Here is a 21,836-nt window from a genome sequence, read left to right on the forward strand (position 1 = left end):
TAAATAAAAAATAATCAACTAATTAGAGGTAAATAAAGTATCAACCAATGGAAGGTAACTAAAAAGTATCAACTGATCATGATGGGGAGATAAACAAATAAAGGATCAACCAATGAGAAGCAAGCAAATAAAGGATCAACTAATGAGAAGAAAGCAAATAAAGGATAAACCAATGAGAAGCAAGCAAATAAAGGATCAACCAATGAGAAGCAAGCAAATAAAGGATCAACCAATGAGAGGCAAATGAATCAGTAACGAATGCGAGGAATAGAGTCAATTGGACATTCACTTACTGACCAAGAAAGTAACAATGTCTGGTCAGGGCCAAGGGAGGCACATTTGTGAACATAACATGTCAACGGTAGTTTCTATAAAGATCAGCGAAGTTCAGCATATCCCATTTGATGAATTCTTTATATAGAACTCACTAGTCCGGCCATAGAAGTATTTTATCAATAATGAGAAGAGCTAGATGCCCACGACAACATCAACTGAGAGTAAGGTGACCTAGTGGGCCATATAAACACTGGATTAAACTTGCTGATATCTCAGTTGATGTTGTCTCTTCTCATCATTCTAGAGAAGTCATAAAACAAACAGTAGCAAGTCAAAAGCCATAGCGGCGTACATGGATGTCTATGTCAACATTCAGAATATGCTTATAACATTTAAACCAAAAGATCATGTTTTCCACTTTATTTTTATTCTGAATTTAATTGAATGTAATTGTTAAGACATCACATGCTTTTAACCTTTAGGTTGGCCAGGTATGTTAAAAATACAATCACGATCAATCATTGACCTTTAAAATATTTATTTTCCATTTCCTGCATAGCCAACAAATATTTCTGTCAAAAATTTCATAACAAATATCTGCATAACACTGTCTTTAAACATGGGTGATTTTTAAATGTTGCAGTGTGATTTCATTTACAATAAACATTTCCAAAATTCAAATCTGTCAATGTCTGCAAATTATCTTTTTATCATGCATGACTTAAAATAACAATTCCAACGTTGTTCATCTTTTTATCACAAAGTTGGAATTCAGTACTGCTCCTTGATAACCCCTCACTGTCTTTATGATGACATGATTGGGAAAGAATTAAAGGTCTACGAGTGTATTTTTTGTTAATTCTTAAAATACATCAAGTCATTTGTAAATTTAGTATTTCCCAACATCATCGTGATGACTGAATGTTTTCCTTAGTTTTTCCTTCTTTCCCCTGTTGTGGTGTCTCTTCCAGGGTTTATCCACAATGAGTGTCTGCATGCTGCCATGATCAGATGAGGTGTCGCTGGACTCCACGCTCGATTCAGCTCCTACCTGGTTCAGACCTTCGATCCGTGTGTAGTTTTTTACATTTCTGACACCTTTAGCATGAATCTTGGGAGCAGGCTGAAATTGAAAATAAAAATCTAAAGAGTTTCACATTTAAACTATACATTCAACATATAAGTATCCATAACATAGAAAATGTAGACTATATATAACTATGCAGAAATGTAAGTACTTTGGCACACAAACAATTTCACCGTGTAAAATGTGGTATTCCATATAAGTTTATCAGCATACATAATTAAAGTAACCTCAACATTTATAAATGTGTTTGATATTATAAAAAAGATCAACTTCACCACTGATGTAATCATGTTCCATAGATGATTATCAACATTCCAATGGTCACTAATAAAATGCCACTGTTGACAACATAATTATGTTCACATTGCAAAATATACTATTGTTCCATAGTTGATTACAGTGCTACATGTAACAATGTTCAACAGTTACTAAGACGTTCCAAAGAATACGCCTCTAAGTCCAAATTTGACGTACCACAGTTGACTACCAAAGTTCTGCAGTTGATTACCAAAGTTTCACAGTTGACTACTAAATTAAAGTTCCAGAGTTGACTACCAAAGTTCCACAGTTGATTACCAAAGTTCCACAGCTGACTACCAAAGTTCCAGAGTTGACTACCAAAGTTCCACAGCTGACTACCAAAGTTCAACAGCTGATTACCAAAGTTCCATAGTTGACTACCAAAGTACCACAGTTGACTACCCAAGTTCCATAGCTGACTACCAAAGTTCCGGAGTTGACTACCAAAGGTCCACAGTTGACTACGAAAGTTCCAGAGTTGACTACCAAAGTCTCACAGTTGACTACCAAATTTCCACAGTTGACTACTAAATTAAAGTTCCAGAGTTGCCTACCCAAGTTCCACAGTTGAATACCAAAGTTTCACAGCTGATTACCAAAGTTCCAGAATTGTCTACCAAAGTTCCACAGTTGACTACCAAAGTTCCTCATTGACTACCAAAGTTCCTCATTGACTACCAAAGTTCCATAGCTGACTACCAAAGTTCCACAGTTGACTACCAAAGTTCCATAGCTGACTACCAAAGTTCCACAGCTGATTACCAAAGTTCCAGAATTGACTACCAAAGTTCCACAGCTGACTACCAAAGTTCCACAGTTGACTACCAAAGTTCCACAGTTGATTACCAAAGTTCCACAGTTGACTACCAAAGTTCCTCATTGACTACCAAAGTTCCATAGCTGACTACCAAAGTTCCATAGCTGACTACCAAGTTCCATAGCTGACTACCAAAGTTCCACAGTTGACTACCAAAGTTCTGAAGTTGATTACCAATGTTCCATAGCTGACTACCAAAGTTTCATACCTAAATACCACAGTTTCAAAATTGCATACCAAGGTATTAAGTTGACCAACAATATCACTGCTTACAACCAGATCCCACAGTGAGAGTTAGACAACAAATCAATATTAAACCTATATAAATATATGTATCTATATAACTCAATAATACAACATAATTATACAATGGATAGTGTTTGTAAATAGCATAATACTTACTTTGGCAAAGAACTCCTTGTCCAGTCTGCTTGGAACAGACATAGGACCCTATAAAGCAAATCATTGGGCATTTAGCAAAAACAGAATTATTGAAATGTTTAAAATGTGTTATTTTGAAAATAACCCCACCACATTTATGAGGCAATAATAGTGAGAATTCTATCGGACATATATATGATGATAAGTTACAACGTTGATCGAAAAGTTGTGAAAGAAAGGGAGCAGATCCTAAATCAAGAAATATTTGTTAAAAAATCTTCACCTTTTTCCTTTCTATTCTAAAGATAATCAAGATATTTCTCATCAATTGGCAGGATTTATATTCCAATATGTTATTTTTATTGAAATGGTTACAATAAAATTTTAATGATTAACAATTTTTATTTTTTTTCAAGTCCGTCAATTTCTTATTTTACCCAGTTTTTCAACAACAATTGTTCTTTATTTTTAAATATTAAGAGTGATTTAATATGATAAGAGAAAATTGATCCAGGTCTTACATGATCAGCGGCTCTCTTCTTTGAGGAAGAAATGGTGCGTGTGGGCTGGAATGTCTCCTCATCAACATCAGGTGGGGGGTTACAGTACAGAAGTTTACCCTGTACAAAACAAATCACATCATCAATTTAAAGTAACTTTGAATCACATTATTTAAACAATTGCCAACAAATATATTCAGCAGTTATCTAAATGCTTTGAAATGTAACAGTAAACTGCAGAAATTACACATCAGGGTGGGGTCAAAAATAATAATAATAATTTGAGGTTCTTATATAACTCTTTATCACAACCTAGTTTGTAGGTCATCTCAAAGCGGTTCACAAATTATTATCCGTGGTTATATGGCCTTTGCAACCAACCAATATCTTTCTCAACTCCCTCGGGAGCATACAGCCGATGCTGGCATTTCAGCGCTAACAGCTAGCATTCTACTATTCTAGCACTGCCCAACCACAAACTCATTTACAGCTGAGTAGACTGGAACAAGTGGAGTCAAGTATCTTGTTCAAAGATACAACACAGTATATAAGAACCTTGAATTATTATCATTAAAACAAGCATATAAGCCTGTCTTAATTATTTAAATGTCCTTTCCTAACCTTCAGTGTACATGTACATACTACTGATCTTACATCAAACAACTGGAAATTATGCTTTGCAATTCAATCTTTTCCATTATTAATATACAAGTTCAAGTAAAATATATAAAATCAAGTTGAAGTCAATTATTTTTCCTATCACTAGACTACCGTGCCTCCAAAACCTGACTTTGATAATAAACATGACTAACAAATGAAATGAACCTAACAGCCAATGTTAGTTGTATCTCGGTATCCAAGGTCTCCTTCGCCATAGTGGGCACAGAAAATGCATTGTATCTTAAATTTCATGTAAGACATTGGCAGCTTTTTACCATTTCCAAGTCACTTCTGTCAAAATTATTCTATAAAGTCTTACTGTATGAAAGATGTCACATACCTTTCTATCAGTGCAATTTTTCATCAAGGTCTGACACAATCTTTTAAATGTTATTAAGGTCTCATTTAATTATCCTCATTATATTCATCAAAAGTCACATCTTTCAATACTGATCAATAGACCTCACTAGCTAGTTTCAGTATGGCTATATTGATGCTTACATTCACGAAATCTTTGAGGATGTATCTGGATGTTCTTGGGCAATCAGGAAGTCCATTAGCCGTCATGTACCCTCGCATGTCTGAAATCGGATAAAAACAAGTATAAAATTCTTAAAAGTTTGTTTCATTCCAAGCATCAGAAAGAAAGAAAAGGTTGTAAGTTATTTATTTTATATGTATCTTTGATATCTTAAAATAAATGACAAGAGGGTTTCTCAGTACTTACCTAGTACTTTCACTTCCTTACAGGTTTATCAGAGGATAAGATTACCTCTGACTAACCTCTAAAGAGGTGAAAGTCCTAAGGAAGTAAGAAGAAACTTGTTTGTCATTTCTTTTATATTAAACCTTCACAAGCACTTTTTATTTTTTTGTATTTGATATCTTTAATATAGATAGGTGTTAAAAATAACCTGATAAATGTTATTAGTTATAAAACAAAAGGAAATCCAAATATCAATACACCCTTCATAGTAAACTCATTCACACCCAACGACACATTTGAACTCTTCCAATTCAAAGGTTGGAATAGTTCATTATGAAATTTCAGGGGTGAATGAGTTAATAATAAATCTGGGGTGTACCATTCTACTAGCCAGGTGCCTGGGACTCGTGGATTTTATGTCAGGGCTATAATTACAATAAAACCATTTAAAAAGCTAGTATAATTTTTGAAAAACAGGAAACGGGCTTTCTTTGAATGTATATATATCATTTCTTTAGAAAGAAAATTTCATCAAGTAACTCATGACAAAGAGAGCACAGTTATTTTTTTGTTGACATTCTTCATAAACATTTCATCACATGGTTCTACAACATGTAGAAATTCTTCAGGAAAATTTGAAGCAACAAAAAGGAAAATCTTCAGAATCAAGACATTTTCTACTACATAGTAGCTTTATACTTACATCCATACACATTGAGAAGCTCTCGTTCCGTTGGACATCGGTTGGGATCCTGCCCTTCTGCTGGCTCTGGTAGGTTAATGGAGTAAGTCTCCTCCAGTATAGATTTTGGGATCAGTTGACATATCTTATTTAGTTAAAGATATTGTGTAAATATTTCCAAAGCTTTGCATCAGTACATCAAGATTCTCTATATGGTAACTTTAACTTGGATATATTTTTAACCCTTTCATCCCTAAGTAACTGTAGTAGACTCAACCATGCATTGATACGGATGAGTCCATTATGGTCTACAGTGGTGAAATTAAAGGGTTAAGTAGAATCAAATATTTGCATTGATTGTTTTTTTCAAAAATAAGAGGCTGTATTGTATCACCTGTCATCACCTGCTGTTTAAAAGTGTTGACAAATTGTTTGGTGCTAAAATGCTTGTATTCAACACCTTCGACTTCTATGACCTTAAATATGTGTGTAGAAAATGAGTTTGAACATTCTTTATTCATTTATTTCAGCAAACTTTATAATCTCACTCTAGAATTTGGTTGAAGATATTGACACATTTAACCACAGAACATTCATTTGATAAAAACTGATTTGATTGCTGAAAAAACAAAGCTACATGGCAAATTAACTTTCATTATTCAAGGGTTAGTTGTTCGAAAGAGTTTAACATATTTCATCCATTTGACCTTGAATGTGGTCCAAAGACAAAGTCATTACGCTTGATAACCTTTTACCCAAACAAGCTACAGGCAAAATATTTTTGCTAAAGACCTCATGAATTATCCAATTCTGTGTTATATCTCTGAGTACGGATGCATGTACAAGGATACGAGAGATGTAGGAGGCGCATGGTCCCGCATCTGGTCAATAGGAAGAATCCCATTGACCACTAAATCAGCCTTGGTGGAGACAAAGGAGGGGAAGACAAGCCCTGGACAGTCACACAGCATCAGGTCTGATTCCACAAACAGTGTCTGTAATCATAGAAACATTGGCAATTCACATCCCGAAACAACTAATAACACAGCATCAGAAATGGGGCCATAAATTAAAGTCCGTTAACGTTACAGTGTACAAGCCGTCGGTCTGTGTTTTTCTCCGGGAACTCCGGCCTTCCTCCACCACCAAAACCTGGCAGGTCCTTAAATGGCCATATATATATATCTGTTAATAGGACGTAAAACAATAACATTACAGTGATTTTTCAGGGCAATTTTGGGTCTTTTAAAGACCTTTTTCTCTTTGAAATTTTCTGGTATTTCTCCAAAATTTAATGCAAAAATCACTTTATTTTCCAAAACTCATGCTTTTTGTGGGTGATATTTTCCCGAAACAACAGGCACATGTACAGGTACCTGTGGGAAAGAGGTAGAAAAATCACTGCATTGACATTACAGAGATACAGTTTCAAGATAGCATTTATCTTGTTGTGCCCTGTCCTTTCACTCATGAAAACAATAATTTCATATTGTGGAGAGGTTTTTGATTGGGACCCAGCTATGTGTTCCAGATTGGAAAGTTATTTGACTCATCAATGTTCAACATATTCAGGTCATGTTTCTACAACCTGCATTATTTATTACAGAAAACCGCAGGGACCACAAAACTATATATGAAACAACAGGGATTGCAAAACTACATGGGGGAAATGACAGGAATTTACTATATGGGGAAATGACAGGCTTTGTAAAATTATCTTGTGAACATCAGGGACTAAAAGAAGCTATACACACTTATAGGGAAATGACAGGGACCAAATACGTTCTTGATTCAGAAGGGATATTCAACATGATATATATCTAAGTTTGACTAAAACTGGTTTTAGTGTAATCAGTGTTATTTATATATACAATATTTAGTAATCATACAATGGAACGTATAATTAACCAAGAAAACTTTCAAGTCCTGACCTGGAAATGTTTAGTCCTCCCTGGAGTGGCAGACACAGGAACCTTCTTAGTCCTCAGAATAGCATTGATACTGGAACTCTTACCAACATTTGGATAACCAACCTAGGAAGGGAGACAACTTATCTTATTTTATTTCTATTTTCATTAAAAAACTGGATATATACTCCTGAACCACACAGAGTAAATGAAATATAAAATCATCAACCATCATCAGCTTGTATCAATACAGATTTGTAGAAAGTTAATGCTTATATTTATAATGTGCACTGAACGTGTTCAGTCAACAGTACTGTTCTGATCCATTAGATTCAATTCATAAATATAGTTTTCAACATGACAAATTTGTGATGTCCTTAAGAAATTATAATGTGTGAGATTACTGTAGTTAATCCTTATTTTCATTATTAACAGTTTTTATTAGGCCATCAACAATATATTTATATAGAAAACACTCCTAACAAATGTACAAAACAAGAAAGAATAATTTAAAAGTAAATGTTTGAAGAGTTGGCTAAAGAAAAGGAAAACAATATAATTTAATCTGATGAGATAATTTTTTACCATTCCCATAGTTGTCTGTCCTTCTGTGTGCTTTTTTCCAGTATGCAGAGTCCTAAACAAATCAAGTAATTCTAATCCATTCAGAATTTTCCCTCCACCTTCTGAACAGTTGGAGGATTTGACACTTTCACAACAGTTATCACAATCACCGCCTGTAGCACCATCCTGAGTATCGTCCGTAAATCTTTTTGCATCATTGTCTGTCAAATCTGTTTCCATGGTAACTGTTCTTGCTTTACCCAAGTCTGTGGTTTTCTGTGACTGGCTGTTTTCACTATCATCATCAGCAGTACCTGTATCCATGTCCTTTTCTGTTTCAGTGGTCACACATTCCTTGTCCATGCCCTCACCACTCACACTACAATCCTCCTGCTGTCTGTCCATCATTTCACTAGATTCTTCATTTATTTGGTTTTGAAGTCTTTCAGTGATATCCTCTTCCTCATCATCATCACCATCATCACTCTCATCATCTTCTTCCTCACTTTCTTTGTTTAACTCATCCATTTCTTCCTTTTCTTTCTCCTTTCATGTAATACAAACAATGCAAATATATACATTTCAGTTTTTAAGCCTAAACAATGCATTTGTTACTATTGGGGATAACAGTGAAATGCAAGAAATAGGTGGAAAATGTGAAATGAAATGAGTTTACCCATTTCATTTTGACACAGACAATATAGCTGTACTGTTTTAGAACGTTACTGAACATCTCAACATGCTCCTCATGTTTTATTAAAAGGATGAGAAGTAGAGAATAAGTCTCACAAACTAAATTTCAGTGTAACAATAAATTAAAACTCTGAAGAAACTAGTGTCTAACATATACATTTTCAGATGGGAAAATTGTTTAAGTTTGGTACAAAAAAATATGATTAATAAAGACAGATTATAAGCGCTAATTTTTTATCAGAAGTATTTTTTTGGATTTATTTCTAAGATAAATAATATATTAGACAAAGTTAGATGGATTTGAATTCAAATGAAATATTTTAAAATAGATATTTTTCTTTCACACGATTTCCTATAAATTGATTGGACAGTTACCTCCCTTGATGTGCAATACATTATAACAGGTGAACTTTGTTCAATTTCTATTAAACTGACATTTGTATTGGATAAATATTGACCAAGTTTCTTAGAATTCAGTCACATTTGATTATATTAATGTGCAGAAGACGTCGACTAATCAGAGTGTAAAATGCTGATTGATTTTGTGTGAAATTTAAACTTGGCCATAGCTGTTGAACATCAAATTACATACTTACAAAAAATAGTCAAATCTGATAATATCTGAGCAAGTTAATGTGAAGTTTGGTTTGGTTTAATTTTGTTTAATACTCTATAAACAGCTAAGGTCATTTCAGAACATGCCTACATGTTAGTAGTGCATGCATGCTTGCGCGTGTGTATGCGCGCAGGAGACAGGGTATGTTGGTTTCAAATTAATGTGAAGAAACAAATTAGATGGACATACAGAGAAGGTAATTGATAAAAGCCATATGATACCTCTATTCAATAAATTTACCATTGTTTAAACATCAATAGCTGTCACAATTATCTTGGTCAAAGTTTCAACACATATAACTTATGCAAAAGAAAATGTGTTTTATATCAAAAACTTTAATCCAACCAGGAAAAATAATCTCATCAAATTTAAAATGTTAGGCTTTTACAGTATGTCCTAACCTCATTTTGGCGTGCAGTCTCTTCTAAAGCTGACCAGAACGCCACCTGTACTCCTCTCTCCTTAAAATACTGGTACCACAACTCTCTGAAAATCCAATCATTGATTATTGAGAATTAGTCATCATTTCAAGGACATATAGACCCATCAGTATGTAGGTCTGACTGATTGTGACCGATACATGTATTTCATATAGACCCATCAGTATGTAGGTCTGACTGATTGTGACCGATACATGTATTTCATATAGACCCATCAGTATGTAGGTCTGACTGATTGTGACCGATACATGTATTTCATATAGACCCATCAGTATGTAGGTCTGACTGATTGTGACCGATACATGTATTTCATATAGACCCATCAGTATGTAGGTCTGACTGATTGTGACCGATACATGTATTTCATATAGACCCATCAGTATGTAGGTCTGACTGATTGTGACCGATACATGTATTTCATATAGACCCATCAGTATGTAGGTCTGACTGATTGTGACCGATACATGTATTTCATATAGACCCATCAGTATGTAGGTCTGACTGATTGTGACCGATACATGTATTTCATATAGACCCATCAGTATGTAGGTCTGACTGATTGTGACCGATACATGTATTTCATATAGACCCATCAGTATGTAGGTCTGACTGATTGTGACCGATACATGTATTTCATATAGACCCATCAGTATGTAGGTCTGACTGATTGTGACCGATACATGTATTTCATACAGACCCATCAGTATGTAGGTCTGACTGATTGTGACCGATACATGTATTTCATATGGGTGCGTAACTCAATATCTTTTAATATTATGACATCACAATCACATGACATTTCATTCTGAGTAGGGTCTACAGGTACAATTTTACATGGTATATGGTCTTTCTGAAAAGATCCAATTTGGCAGGCGACACTTTTCAATAAAAGAAGTCTGATTTCATGTGTTAAGCAAAATGAAAAATTTGTCAAATTCTTTTCACATCACTTATATTAAAATTGGACTTCTAAATAACACTCCCCATTCGATAAACAACACAAAATATGATGACATTATATATTGCATTATTTGGCACAGCTTCCATTTGTAAGGATAACTTCGGATTAGTTAAAATTGTCTAGCAATGAAATTAAAGCGCAATGTTGCGTTTATGCGTGTTTTTTTTTTACATAAAAAAATAATATTCATTAACAACAAATTAAGTGTTGTCTGTCTTTTGAAATTCAATTTTAAGGAATAACCATGATCATTTTGGGTGATACAGAGCCTAAACATGTATGTACCAAAACAAAAACTGAGTGCACTTTAGTGTATAATCCTATTTATGAATGTATGCAAAGTACACACAGTATTTTTAACTATACACTTGTAGCCCCAAATATTAACCTGGTTATTTCTTTAAGTATACCAGGAATTTTTCGCTCAGTCAAACTTTCGCCCTATGATGGTATAAACCCTATTTGTCCAGTTGTAATTTCACCCTTCACATTTGGATGCAATGGTTATTATGTTGTTTACAAATGTTTGCTCTGGTGATCAATTTGACCTCGTTACTGAGGGAGGAAAAAGTGAAAATTGGTGAAATAAAGTAATTACTATCATTTTTTTTTTAAGAAATACAAATATTTTTTCTTACCTTTGAGGTGCAGTGAGGTAGTCTGCCTTGTTGATTAGAATCAAATTTTGTTTGTTTGGATCTACCTCTTTGATATAAGCTTCCAGATCTTCACAGCGAAACAGCAATGGATTTCTGGCATCTACGATCTGTACAATTACATCACTGCAACAGATATGTGAACATTGTAAAACGGCACAGAAATTAAATGCACGCAACAGTATACACTATAGTGTTGAAGCAGTTCAATCTCTTCCTGCAATACAAAACAAATACATGTATATATATGTATATATTGCTCGACAATATTATGCTTATCACAGTACCCTTTACTTCCCGTCTACAAAAACTAAAGGATTAAAAGTTACTTCCTTTTGTTTCTACTTTCAATCCACGGAATTGTAATATGTTTCCTGTGATAAAGAACAAATGTGAAGAGTTAAAGCAAAGTAGCAGGCGTATGAGAAACATTTTTAATAAACATGCTATTTTACACTGTAGACGCCAACCTAAGAACTTGAAACGTATGTTGACATGTTCTAAGTTTGATAATTCTTGTGTAACACCAGATATATCCAAATGTAAGACACCAAGATGTGCTACATGTCCTATGATTATCGAGTGTAATACTTTTATTTTCAAGAATGGTTTGAAATTTACTGTGAAGGTAAATATGAATAAAAAGTAAAAAATGTAATTTATGCAATAGTTTGTTCTAAATGTGGTGATTTTTACATCGGTCAAACCGGTAATGAACTCAGAACACGTATGACTGTACATAGACAACAAACTAGAACTGATTCTTTACGAAATCTTCATGTTAACAAACATATTCATGAATGTGCTGGAGATAAATTTAATGTATTACCTTTGTATCAACTATTTTCATCAGACACTATTTTAAGAGAAACGAAAGAAGACCAACTAATTAATCAAAATATTAAAACCAAGTATTAACAGGCCACAGTAAAATTTTACGCTAAATTGTCCACCAACCTTGTGTACTTCGTGACGTCACGTTACTATTGTAGTGTGATGACATGTAATTGTGATGTCACGACATTGTTCTTTTGAATAAACCTGAAGAGCCCTGTGAAGGGTGAAAGCAGCTAGTTTTTTAGTCGGTCGTTAATTTTATTTTTTCTATATGTATATATATATACTGTGATAAGCATAATAAACATTCTTCCCAACATTAAGTGCTCCTCTCTATTACAAGACTCCAGTCATTGCCAAGGCCAATCTTTCAATACTAGACATACAAAAAGTTAGAATAAAAGTGCAGATTGTGCTTGAAAACTTTAAAGACATATTGATGTACTTCTATTAAAATCAAGCCATTTGGATTGATATGTCTCGCCTGCGCTCCACTTTGACCATCAATGCACATGTCAAGTTTGGTTGGTGTAGCACTTTTAGCTTCTCTACTAACTTAAATACAAAAACTTCATGTTGAAGGAGATGCTGACAAAGTCAATTGACTATGAAAGGTAGGCCGCATCCAGCATTTGATGCATGGGTTGAGATGTACTATCTCAGATGCATCTATGGTCCAAGTTTGGTTTGTGTAGCACTTCTACTTTCAGTGAGTGTGCGTAGCACTTATACTTTAAGTGAAACTAACTTAAACGCAAAAACTTAATGTTGACGCTATCATCACCGTAAGCAACAACTTAGTCTCGCTTCCGGTACTTTGTGGATGACGAGACAAAAATGGAGAAAAATTGTAAACTATTGGTTTCTAAATCATATCCAAACAAACAGAAATTAATTATATTGAAACCTGGTGACTGTCAAAGTTATTATCTCAAATACGAAACCCCACATATTACCTGTGAAAACAATAAAACAAACAACATGATTTTTCATTACATTTTGCCAGGCAAAGAATGTCCCTAATTATTGTATATTACCTTCTTTCGATAACCCTCCAAAGTTGACGCCAGAAGTCAAGATTTTTCTCATAAGGGGTCAGTTCAATACCCTCTATTTCTTGTAACCTGAATAGGACAAACGACATGTACAATCAATGACTGTGAAGCTCACTGACACCAACTATAACAAAACAGTAACATTTCAGTTTTATAAATTTATTTTCAAACAATTTATCAGAAGATGTAAGCCAAATATCTAAATCAGTTACAGTACATGATTAATTTATCTAGAACTTTTTCAAAATTGAATTGGATTGGATTGTTTTTAAATTAGATTTGGTCCTCAAACACAACCAATTGATTATATAATCAATCTATATGGAATGAATTTGAAATAATTCAAAATGTGTGTTTCTCTTGTTGAAAAATAGAGTAAGTTTGGATATAAATGTAATGATAATAAGTACAATGTATTTTGATCTTTGAATCTGTACACCTGTATCAAATAGTCATTAAAATGAACTAGTTCCAACGAATAATTATACTTGAGTATTTTCAAGATACAAGATGCTTTGACGTATCATTCCAGAAGTTTTCAAAAGGTTCCAAAAGTACTAATTGCCTAAAACTTATGTTTTAATTTTGGAATTAATTACTAGTTGAATTATTTTCAAATATTTTTTTTATTATTTTTATCATCAGGGCAACGACACTGCCAGCAACTGCACTTTACTAATGATAATCTTAAATCTCCCTTGTTATTCAGTAGGTTCCTACCATGTGTTTGGAAATGACCTCAATTAATTACCTGGCTAAGGACCTTCTCCACTCCAGGAATGCATCTTTTTCTTGGCGATCCAATTCCTCTGGTGTTGTGGTGCTGTTCCAGGCAGGCCTTAGAACAAAACATTCTATCCAATAATTAGGATTCTACGAATCAGCATATGTACCAGGTAATTGAAAATCAAGAAAATAAAACTATCTTCTAATAATAATGATAATAATTCAAGGTTTGTATATATCACTTTTATCACAACATAGTTATCCGTGGTTATAAGGCCTTCCCAACCAGCCAATATCTTTCTCAACATCCTGGAGAGCATTCATGATCAGCTGGTGCTGCCATTTCAGTGCTCACAGCTAGCATTCAACAATTCTAACACTGCCCAACCACATACTCATTTACAGCCAAGTAGACTGGAACAAGCAGAGCAAAGTATCTTCCTCAACACAGTGCAGTGCCGTGACTCGAACCCGCAACCATTCGGTCACGAACCCAGAGTCCTACCACTAGACTACCGTGCCTGTTGATTTCATATTAAGCTAAAAAGTGTTTGGAAATCAGATAAAAGCACTGAAAATGAACAATAATATTCAAATGTATATGTGCACATGCATTCAATTTTAATTTCCTGGGAATCAGTTGATGAGATAATTTACCTTCTAGGAATTTTGAGCACATTTCTATGTTTTTGTTGCAGTTCTTCAATTTCTTTTTGCTCTTCAGCACTTAACAATCCTGATGGTTGGTTCCTATCTACAAATGTTATGTTCTGCTTCTCTGAAATTAAATACAGAAAGAAATATTTACCAAACTATCACTATAAGATATGTCACACACTGATAAATATTATTATAACCATGTGTATATATATGTAACAAGGTCATTATTTTTCAAAGCCTCAATAGGAGTCAAACCTGAGACCTCCAGCTTACTAGTCTTAAGCTCAACCAATTCAAATGAGCTGAAGAGAATTGTTCCCTAGCTGAGACGGCAGAAATCGGCTGGTATTTACCAAGCCTAAGGTGACATACTCCCCCATCTGACACCAGCAATGAACTTGTCCAAAGTTTTCCACGGGTCATAGCAATTCCTTTGCAAGTATCGCTGAGTATTTTGTCAGATCTCCTGGGTCCCTATGTGGGCGCCAATGTAAAAGAGGTTATTATTTTTCAATACTTCCGCTAGGAGTCAAACTGGGACCTTGGGCATATTCCTCTTGCGCTCTACTGAATGAGCTAAAAGAAGAAATTCTCCCTCGCCAAGTCGGCAGTAAGCGGATAGTATTTTACCAGGGTGACATATATATACTTGTTGATTATATAATCAAGTTAATGAATTTATCTATTTTATTCTAAAAACATCACCATTGTGTCATCTCCTTAACAGCGCACAGCAACTTATTTACATGGAAGGAAAGTGTCAAGAGAAAATAATCAATTACTCTTATGTGATGCAGACAGAAAATTGTAATCGTTTAGCACTTGAGAAAACCTTGTGTTAACTTCAAAAATCTTACCATCAGGTCGTCATTTCTCCATCTATATCACACAGGATTGGTTTGGTTTAGTATTGTTTAACGTCCTATCAACAGCTATGGTCATTTAAGGACGGCCTCCCCTGTGTGCAAGATGCATGCGTGTAGTATATGCATGTGTGTTTTGAGAGGCTGCGATATGTTTGTGTTTGTCTCCTTGTGATAGCGTGGAACTGATGCCGACTTTAAGTGCTATCTAACTGAAACATACTACCGAAGGCACCCGGCAGGATACCCCATCCACTCATCACATCATACTGACAACGGGCGAACCAGTTGCCCAATCCTGAATTGCTGAGCGTTAAGCAGGAGTAGAAACTACCATTTTTACAGACTCTGGTATGTCTCGGGGACAGAACCCAAAGCCTTCCTCACAGGGGTGAATGCTCAACTAAAGGCCAAAAGTGAGACATTGTCAAGGAAGACATTAGGAAGAAGAAAGTTGTTTAGAAAGAAGAGAAAAGATAAGATCCCAATTTTAGTCGCCTCTTATGATCAGGTACAATTCTTACGCTCTACCTGGATCAAACAGGAGGTTCTATTAATCCACAATACTGTGAATGTATTTCTCTATACAATCAACTGTGAATGTATTTGTCTACACAATCAACTGTTAAAAATATATGTTACCAAAAGCAGGTATCTGATGGATCTGTCAGAAAGTGTGTTTAGCTCAGCACTGTTGATGATTGTTCATAATACATTGTGGTAATATTATCAAACAGTGTGACAGACCAAAATCAGATGGCACCTTTGATATAGTTGCAACAGTTCAAGATAAGTCAACATTCATACTTTTATTTAATATGATGGTATATGATACATTATGGATGCAGGCTACAAGCCTCTATATCCATATCAGCACATACAACAATATTTACATTAAATATATACTTCAAGTGTCAATTTAAGTTTTTTAAACTAAAAATTAAAAGTTATATTTTCACGTTTACAGTGCTCAATACTCATCTAAACCAATTTCAAACTGTATAAAACAAAAGATGAATCAATGACATCATATATCAAAAACATGGAAAGTAAAGAAATGTTTCCTTATATCAAGGTGACAGTGTTTTTTAAAAGTTTGTAAGAATGCCCTCTTGTTCTACTACTAATATCCCACTGAAACATGCTTTCAATCAACTTGGATAAAAAGAGTTATTCACAATCTTAAAGACGTTTATTAGGTCTCCTGCCTTTATAAGGGCAAAGTATAGATTTAGCGGTCTGTTTAATATCTTAAAAAGTGGACATGCTCTGGTACGTGTATACAAGAACACACACATTAATTGCAGTATGAACCAAACACAATGCACATTTTTTTCTCAAAGAGACCCTATGGAGGATGTTCTGACTATCGCTGTCACATCAACACATTTCAAAAGGAACTGGTGCTAGTTAATTATATATTGGGCTAGGGAAGATTTTCAATATTTTAATGCTATGAAAATATAGGTCAGATTATTAGAATTTTTCAAAATCTACTTGCGGGCTGCTATTTTGAATACAAAAAATGTTTATGAATTATACAAATTATGAATTACCTGCAGTGAACTCTGTGCCAGCAAGTTCTGCTGTGCTGAGGAAATCCTCGAGGTTACTCTGTTCTGTCACAGACTGAAGGTTAAGACGCCCCCAATCATAGCCATCCTGGAGTTCACTGGTATGAAGCTGGAAACGTAAATCATCAGCAAATGACATCACATGTACTGTATGTATTTTATTACTGATTGTACTATATTAGTGCTTATTTGGTAATTTTTTATATACACTTTGCTATATTAGCATTTATATATATATAGCCATGCGCTTTTAGTCGCCCAACAGTTTTGCATGAGATTTGTGCTTGCTCTTATCTATGTACTTTTAATTAATATGTTTAATCAATTCTCTAATACTTAGCAATAGTAGTTTTATATCTTTGTTACCTGCTTTGATATATCTTTTCTGATGTTTTGTCGTAGTAATTATAAAAGCTCATTAGAGTAATGTTTCTGTTTTCATACATATGACTATAAATAAAATTTCTTGTATCAGGTCGGTGTCAGGTCGTTTCGGTAACAAGTCGTTTCGGTAACAAGACTGAAGTCGTTTCGGGACCTTTTTCCGGGTCGTTTCGGGAGTGTCAAAAGTCGTTTCGGGACATCTCGATTATTTTCTACTGTTTGTTTAGCACACTGTTTTCATAATATCAACAACAAGGCTTACAAAAACACACCCTACTAGTCTACATTGTAAAATTTGATTCTTTTTATATGCAGAATTTACTGTCAAATTAGTACTTCTGTAAAAAGGGAAACTTGATCAAGTTGGCCACATTAAATAGGGAAAAGAGTAAACGAAAACATGTCATCACGATATCAAACAAGGAACCTTAAATAACGAATGAAAATTATGTAAAAATAATTGATTGATTAATAGATATTGACCGCGCGTTCGGTTTGGTACTTGGTGTTTGTTCCTCTCTATTTAATAATGGGATTAGTTTAATCAAATTAACAACATGTTGTCAATCAGGTTAATACTGGCAGGTACCCCCTCAAGCAATCTAAGCGTGGCCCTAATTGGCAAAACTGAATCCCAAGCATGGGTAGGTCGAAGCCGCCATATGCGTACTCGTGTATACATAAATCGTGACGTCATTGCTGAAAGGCTACGACGAAAGCTGTGTTTACACAGATTTTTACGAAACGGGAAAGAGAAATGTAACTTGTAACATTCATTTATATTTTGATTGTATTTTTTATATGTCCCGAAACGACTTGAGTAAGTCCCGAAACGACTTAATTTTGTCCCGAAACCACTTGTCACAGAAACGACTAGCATTCATCTTGTAGGCCTACTGGTAGTTAAATGTAGTCATTATAATTATTATGAAGTTAAAATGAAAGGAATGCGATTCAGAAAATGTTAATCTTGGATATTTTTTTATCTAGTAAACATTAATTTGTAATATGAAAAATAGTGAAGGTAAGTATCCTCTTTATTTTCACAATGTCTTTGACAGCAGTCACCTACTGAACGTGAATATGTAGGTCACATTTTTCACAATTTATCAAATTGTTAACATTCTAAAGACCGCCTATTTTTTATTTTATTTTTATAAACTTTTGTTTCCATTTTCAACTTATACCTTCATTTCTTGGGAATTCAAGTGGATTATAATATGCCATTTTCTATTTTCTGTATACTGCACAAAATGCAGCAGTGTTGTTTTTTGTGTGACCGAGTCGGAAAACGGACGTTCACCATGGTTCACGGTTCAGCCCTTTGAGTGTCCAGCACGTTTGATAACTGGTATAATGTCTCCGTAAATAAATCAGATGTGATGTTAGACAGTTGTATATTCCAATGATGGTCAGAAGACTTCCATCATATTTTATGTAACAAGAGTAAAGAAACTTACGAAGTTTTCTCGATCCGTCCCTCGCGATGCAGGTTTGCGTTTTCCAAATCTATTACTGATCAGACTCTTTCCCAGATTCACTGCTTGTTTCTTCTTCCCCATTTCATAAGCGTTATTATGTTGCTAATAAATCACTATTTACATGTTATAGACAGCTGATATTTCGAATGTGCTACCCCAGTTCAACGAACACGTGAATTTCACAATCTGGTGTTGTGTTGAGACAACGTTATTTATTTGCTTTGTCTAGAAACGCTCTGAAGTCAAACGTTTAATCGACCACGATATTCTTGCACTGTCAATCGTATAAGTGTCGAGTCGGAACATTATCCGGAACATTGCAAGGGAAAAGAGCATATATATATATAGCCCCAGATACATGTGTCAATTCATTGTAATTAATATTACATAAAAAAATGTTTTGGTTTTATAAGTACATGATAGGATATATTATTTGTTCATAACTTGAAAATGTTTAGCTTTAATTTCTGTCTAATCCGAAAGATAGTAATTTATAGACAATCGTCTTGTAAATGATTTTTGATCGGTAGCCGACTTTTTTCTGACCTGAAATCATAGGTTACGTCCGCTTAAATACGTACTGAGTCGTACATGTAGGTAGGTGAGTGTATTCAGAAACATCGTACTCCGTATATATAATACATAACGTCTCTGACGTTCTGTACGGTAGCACATGGCGCCAGCCTCTACCTGCACCAAACACTGGTAAAGATCTACAAAGTGTTCATCTAGTCACGGACAAGATTTATCACATTTTAATGCTATGCTAACAGTGACAATGTTACATGGACTTTAGGTTACTCAGTCCCCTTCAGTTACACACAAACTCATGCTATGGTTGTTAAGCATACAATTAAAACAAATTGAATGGTATAAACCCTGTCACAGTTCGACTTTGATAGCATAAATACTGTTATATAATCGATTTTTTGTAGTATCTATGTACTTACCTACGCCAGCTTAAAATGTTAACTTAATTTCATAAACTCCATAGATCTCAAATACGTATTATTATGTAGCTGATATTTAGTAAAAAGAACTCATTAATGCTATTGAACTGTTTTAGTGCTTTAACCACATATATGGAACTTAATTCACAATAAAATGTACCATTAGCAAATAATCGTCATCAATTCTTATCCACTTCATTCGTTATATTTAGATACACGTGTGGCGTCTGGAGTGCAGCATTAACTCTGAATTTCAGTTAGGTGATGACGTTTACGAACCCAAGTACACAATCTCATTGTCGAACCCTTACAATTTTACTGTTCCAGAAAATTTAACAAATATATTTTGACGTGACTGTTGTAATAAGCATTTTGTGAATTACAAACTGTTATGTATTTGCATGGCTGCCTTGTATGCCGATGCACAAAAACAAGAGGCGCCATTACTGCCAGTAATTGTCTTCTTATACTCATGGATATGTATATTTTCTTTCCTAATTTTTGGAATGAAATAGGAAAGAAATAACAGAAAGACTTTCACAATCGATTATCAAATGTCATTAACCAATATATATATTATATATATATTGGCTAGCCTCAATGGCAGAAATGGTAATTCATTGCAAAAAAATCTTCTGTTTTTAGTACTTTCAATTTGATCCATCTCTTGATTGTAATAAATATAGGTAAAAGCTGTCGACGAACTGTCAGGTGTTCCTTGTATACTATACAGGGACCTGAGTTCCCGGTGTTAATACACAGTTTGATAATAGAAGTGCACCCAAATCAACTGGATTTAATTAGACACGCTCGGAAACTACGTACATTTTAGCTCTAATGACGTTTTGATTTTGCTTTTATTAACACTTCCATATAATCTCCCGGACTTGCCTGCAGCACGTATAATTGTTTTTACGAAAATATTTGAAGTACCAGCGTTAGGTTTACTGTAGAATTAACGGCACAAAACCTGACCAAGTTGGCAAAGTATTGTTAGCTTCAAAACGTTCCCGCAAGCTTTATATCTGCTTTATTTCATAACAAGACATTCATGTCTAATTTTTACACTGACAATTTAAGCATTGAACAGTTTTCAGTTGGCATTCATATGCAAAATGAATGCCAAATGCACAAAGGCGAATTCAATGAAGCGCGCTAGCTAACTCGATTTGCCTTTGTCCAATTGGAATTCATATTGCCCAAGAATGCCAACCGAATTGTTCAATACTTATATTTACCATTTTGGAATCTGTTCATCTCATGAAAAATTCAAATAAAATCATTATTATTCAGCATTTAGTTCAAATAATGCATGTTTCGTGTATGATTGTTCAATGAATAGACTAGCCATCACCCGTGGATGGCCAGTGGTATCCAACGAAACAATTATGACGTCATAATAATGATGAAGTTATCAATAGGTCCATGGCATCTATAGCCTAAAGGAATGCCAACTGAATTTGATAGAGTTATTTTGTGGCAATGCCTTACGATGGTAAATATATGAAGATATGAAACACGAAATTTAAGTATAACAACAAGGTCCACTCAGAGAACATAAAGTGTATGTTATTTTACAAAATCAATGTGATCTTCTTAATCAGTTTTGCAAATGTCAACAAAAAATAATAAAGGTACTGTTAAGTTTGGTTCAGATAAATGGAGGCTTGTCGGTTTATCGAACCTTAAACTTCATTTGTACAAAATTCTGACAGAGAACACAAAAATGTACAAACACTTTGATATTGTTATAATTTATTTAGGAGATAGTACGTTGTTTTGAGTGGCTATACTGGCGAATAGAACATGAAATTTGGGTTTGAACTCGAGACCGATAGGTCGAGAGTTTAAATTCTATCGCAGATTAGGACATGGTCCGTATCCAATCAAAACACGCGTTGCAAACGAATCGTGTAAGAATATCATTTAAATGATGATATCGTTCAGTATAAGAATTCCCTGTACAGTATATGTAAATCAATATTTTAAAGAACTTTTTAAACATATGATAAAATGATTACCGGCATTTACTTTTATCTTTCGCTTTAGAAAACGATATA

At 34.3% G+C, this 21,836-nt stretch overlaps 1 protein-coding gene across 1 annotated transcript; it reads right to left on the reverse strand.

Annotated features, from left to right (window-relative positions):
* Positions 1–694: 694 nt before the first annotated feature.
* On the reverse strand, positions 695–19,057 carry LOC110455212 (large subunit GTPase 1 homolog). Its single transcript, XM_021505193.1, has 15 exons — positions 18,806–19,057; positions 16,944–17,070; positions 14,522–14,642; positions 13,890–13,976; positions 13,121–13,207; positions 11,229–11,372; positions 9,591–9,675; positions 7,902–8,426; positions 7,341–7,442; positions 6,261–6,404; positions 5,431–5,554; positions 4,523–4,602; positions 3,383–3,481; positions 2,883–2,930; positions 695–1,399 (listed from the first exon to the last, which is right to left on the reverse strand). The coding sequence occupies exons 1-15, from the start codon at positions 18,905–18,907 to the stop codon at positions 1,166–1,168; spliced, it is 2,109 nt and encodes a 702-aa protein (XP_021360868.1). The 5' UTR covers positions 18,908–19,057; the 3' UTR covers positions 695–1,165.
* Positions 19,058–21,836: the final 2,779 nt, after the last annotated feature.

The sequence above is a fragment of the Mizuhopecten yessoensis genome, unplaced genomic scaffold (genome assembly GCF_002113885.1).
Source record: "Mizuhopecten yessoensis strain PY_sf001 unplaced genomic scaffold, ASM211388v2 scaffold8167, whole genome shotgun sequence".
Lineage (NCBI taxonomy): Eukaryota > Metazoa > Mollusca > Bivalvia > Pectinida > Pectinidae > Mizuhopecten > Mizuhopecten yessoensis.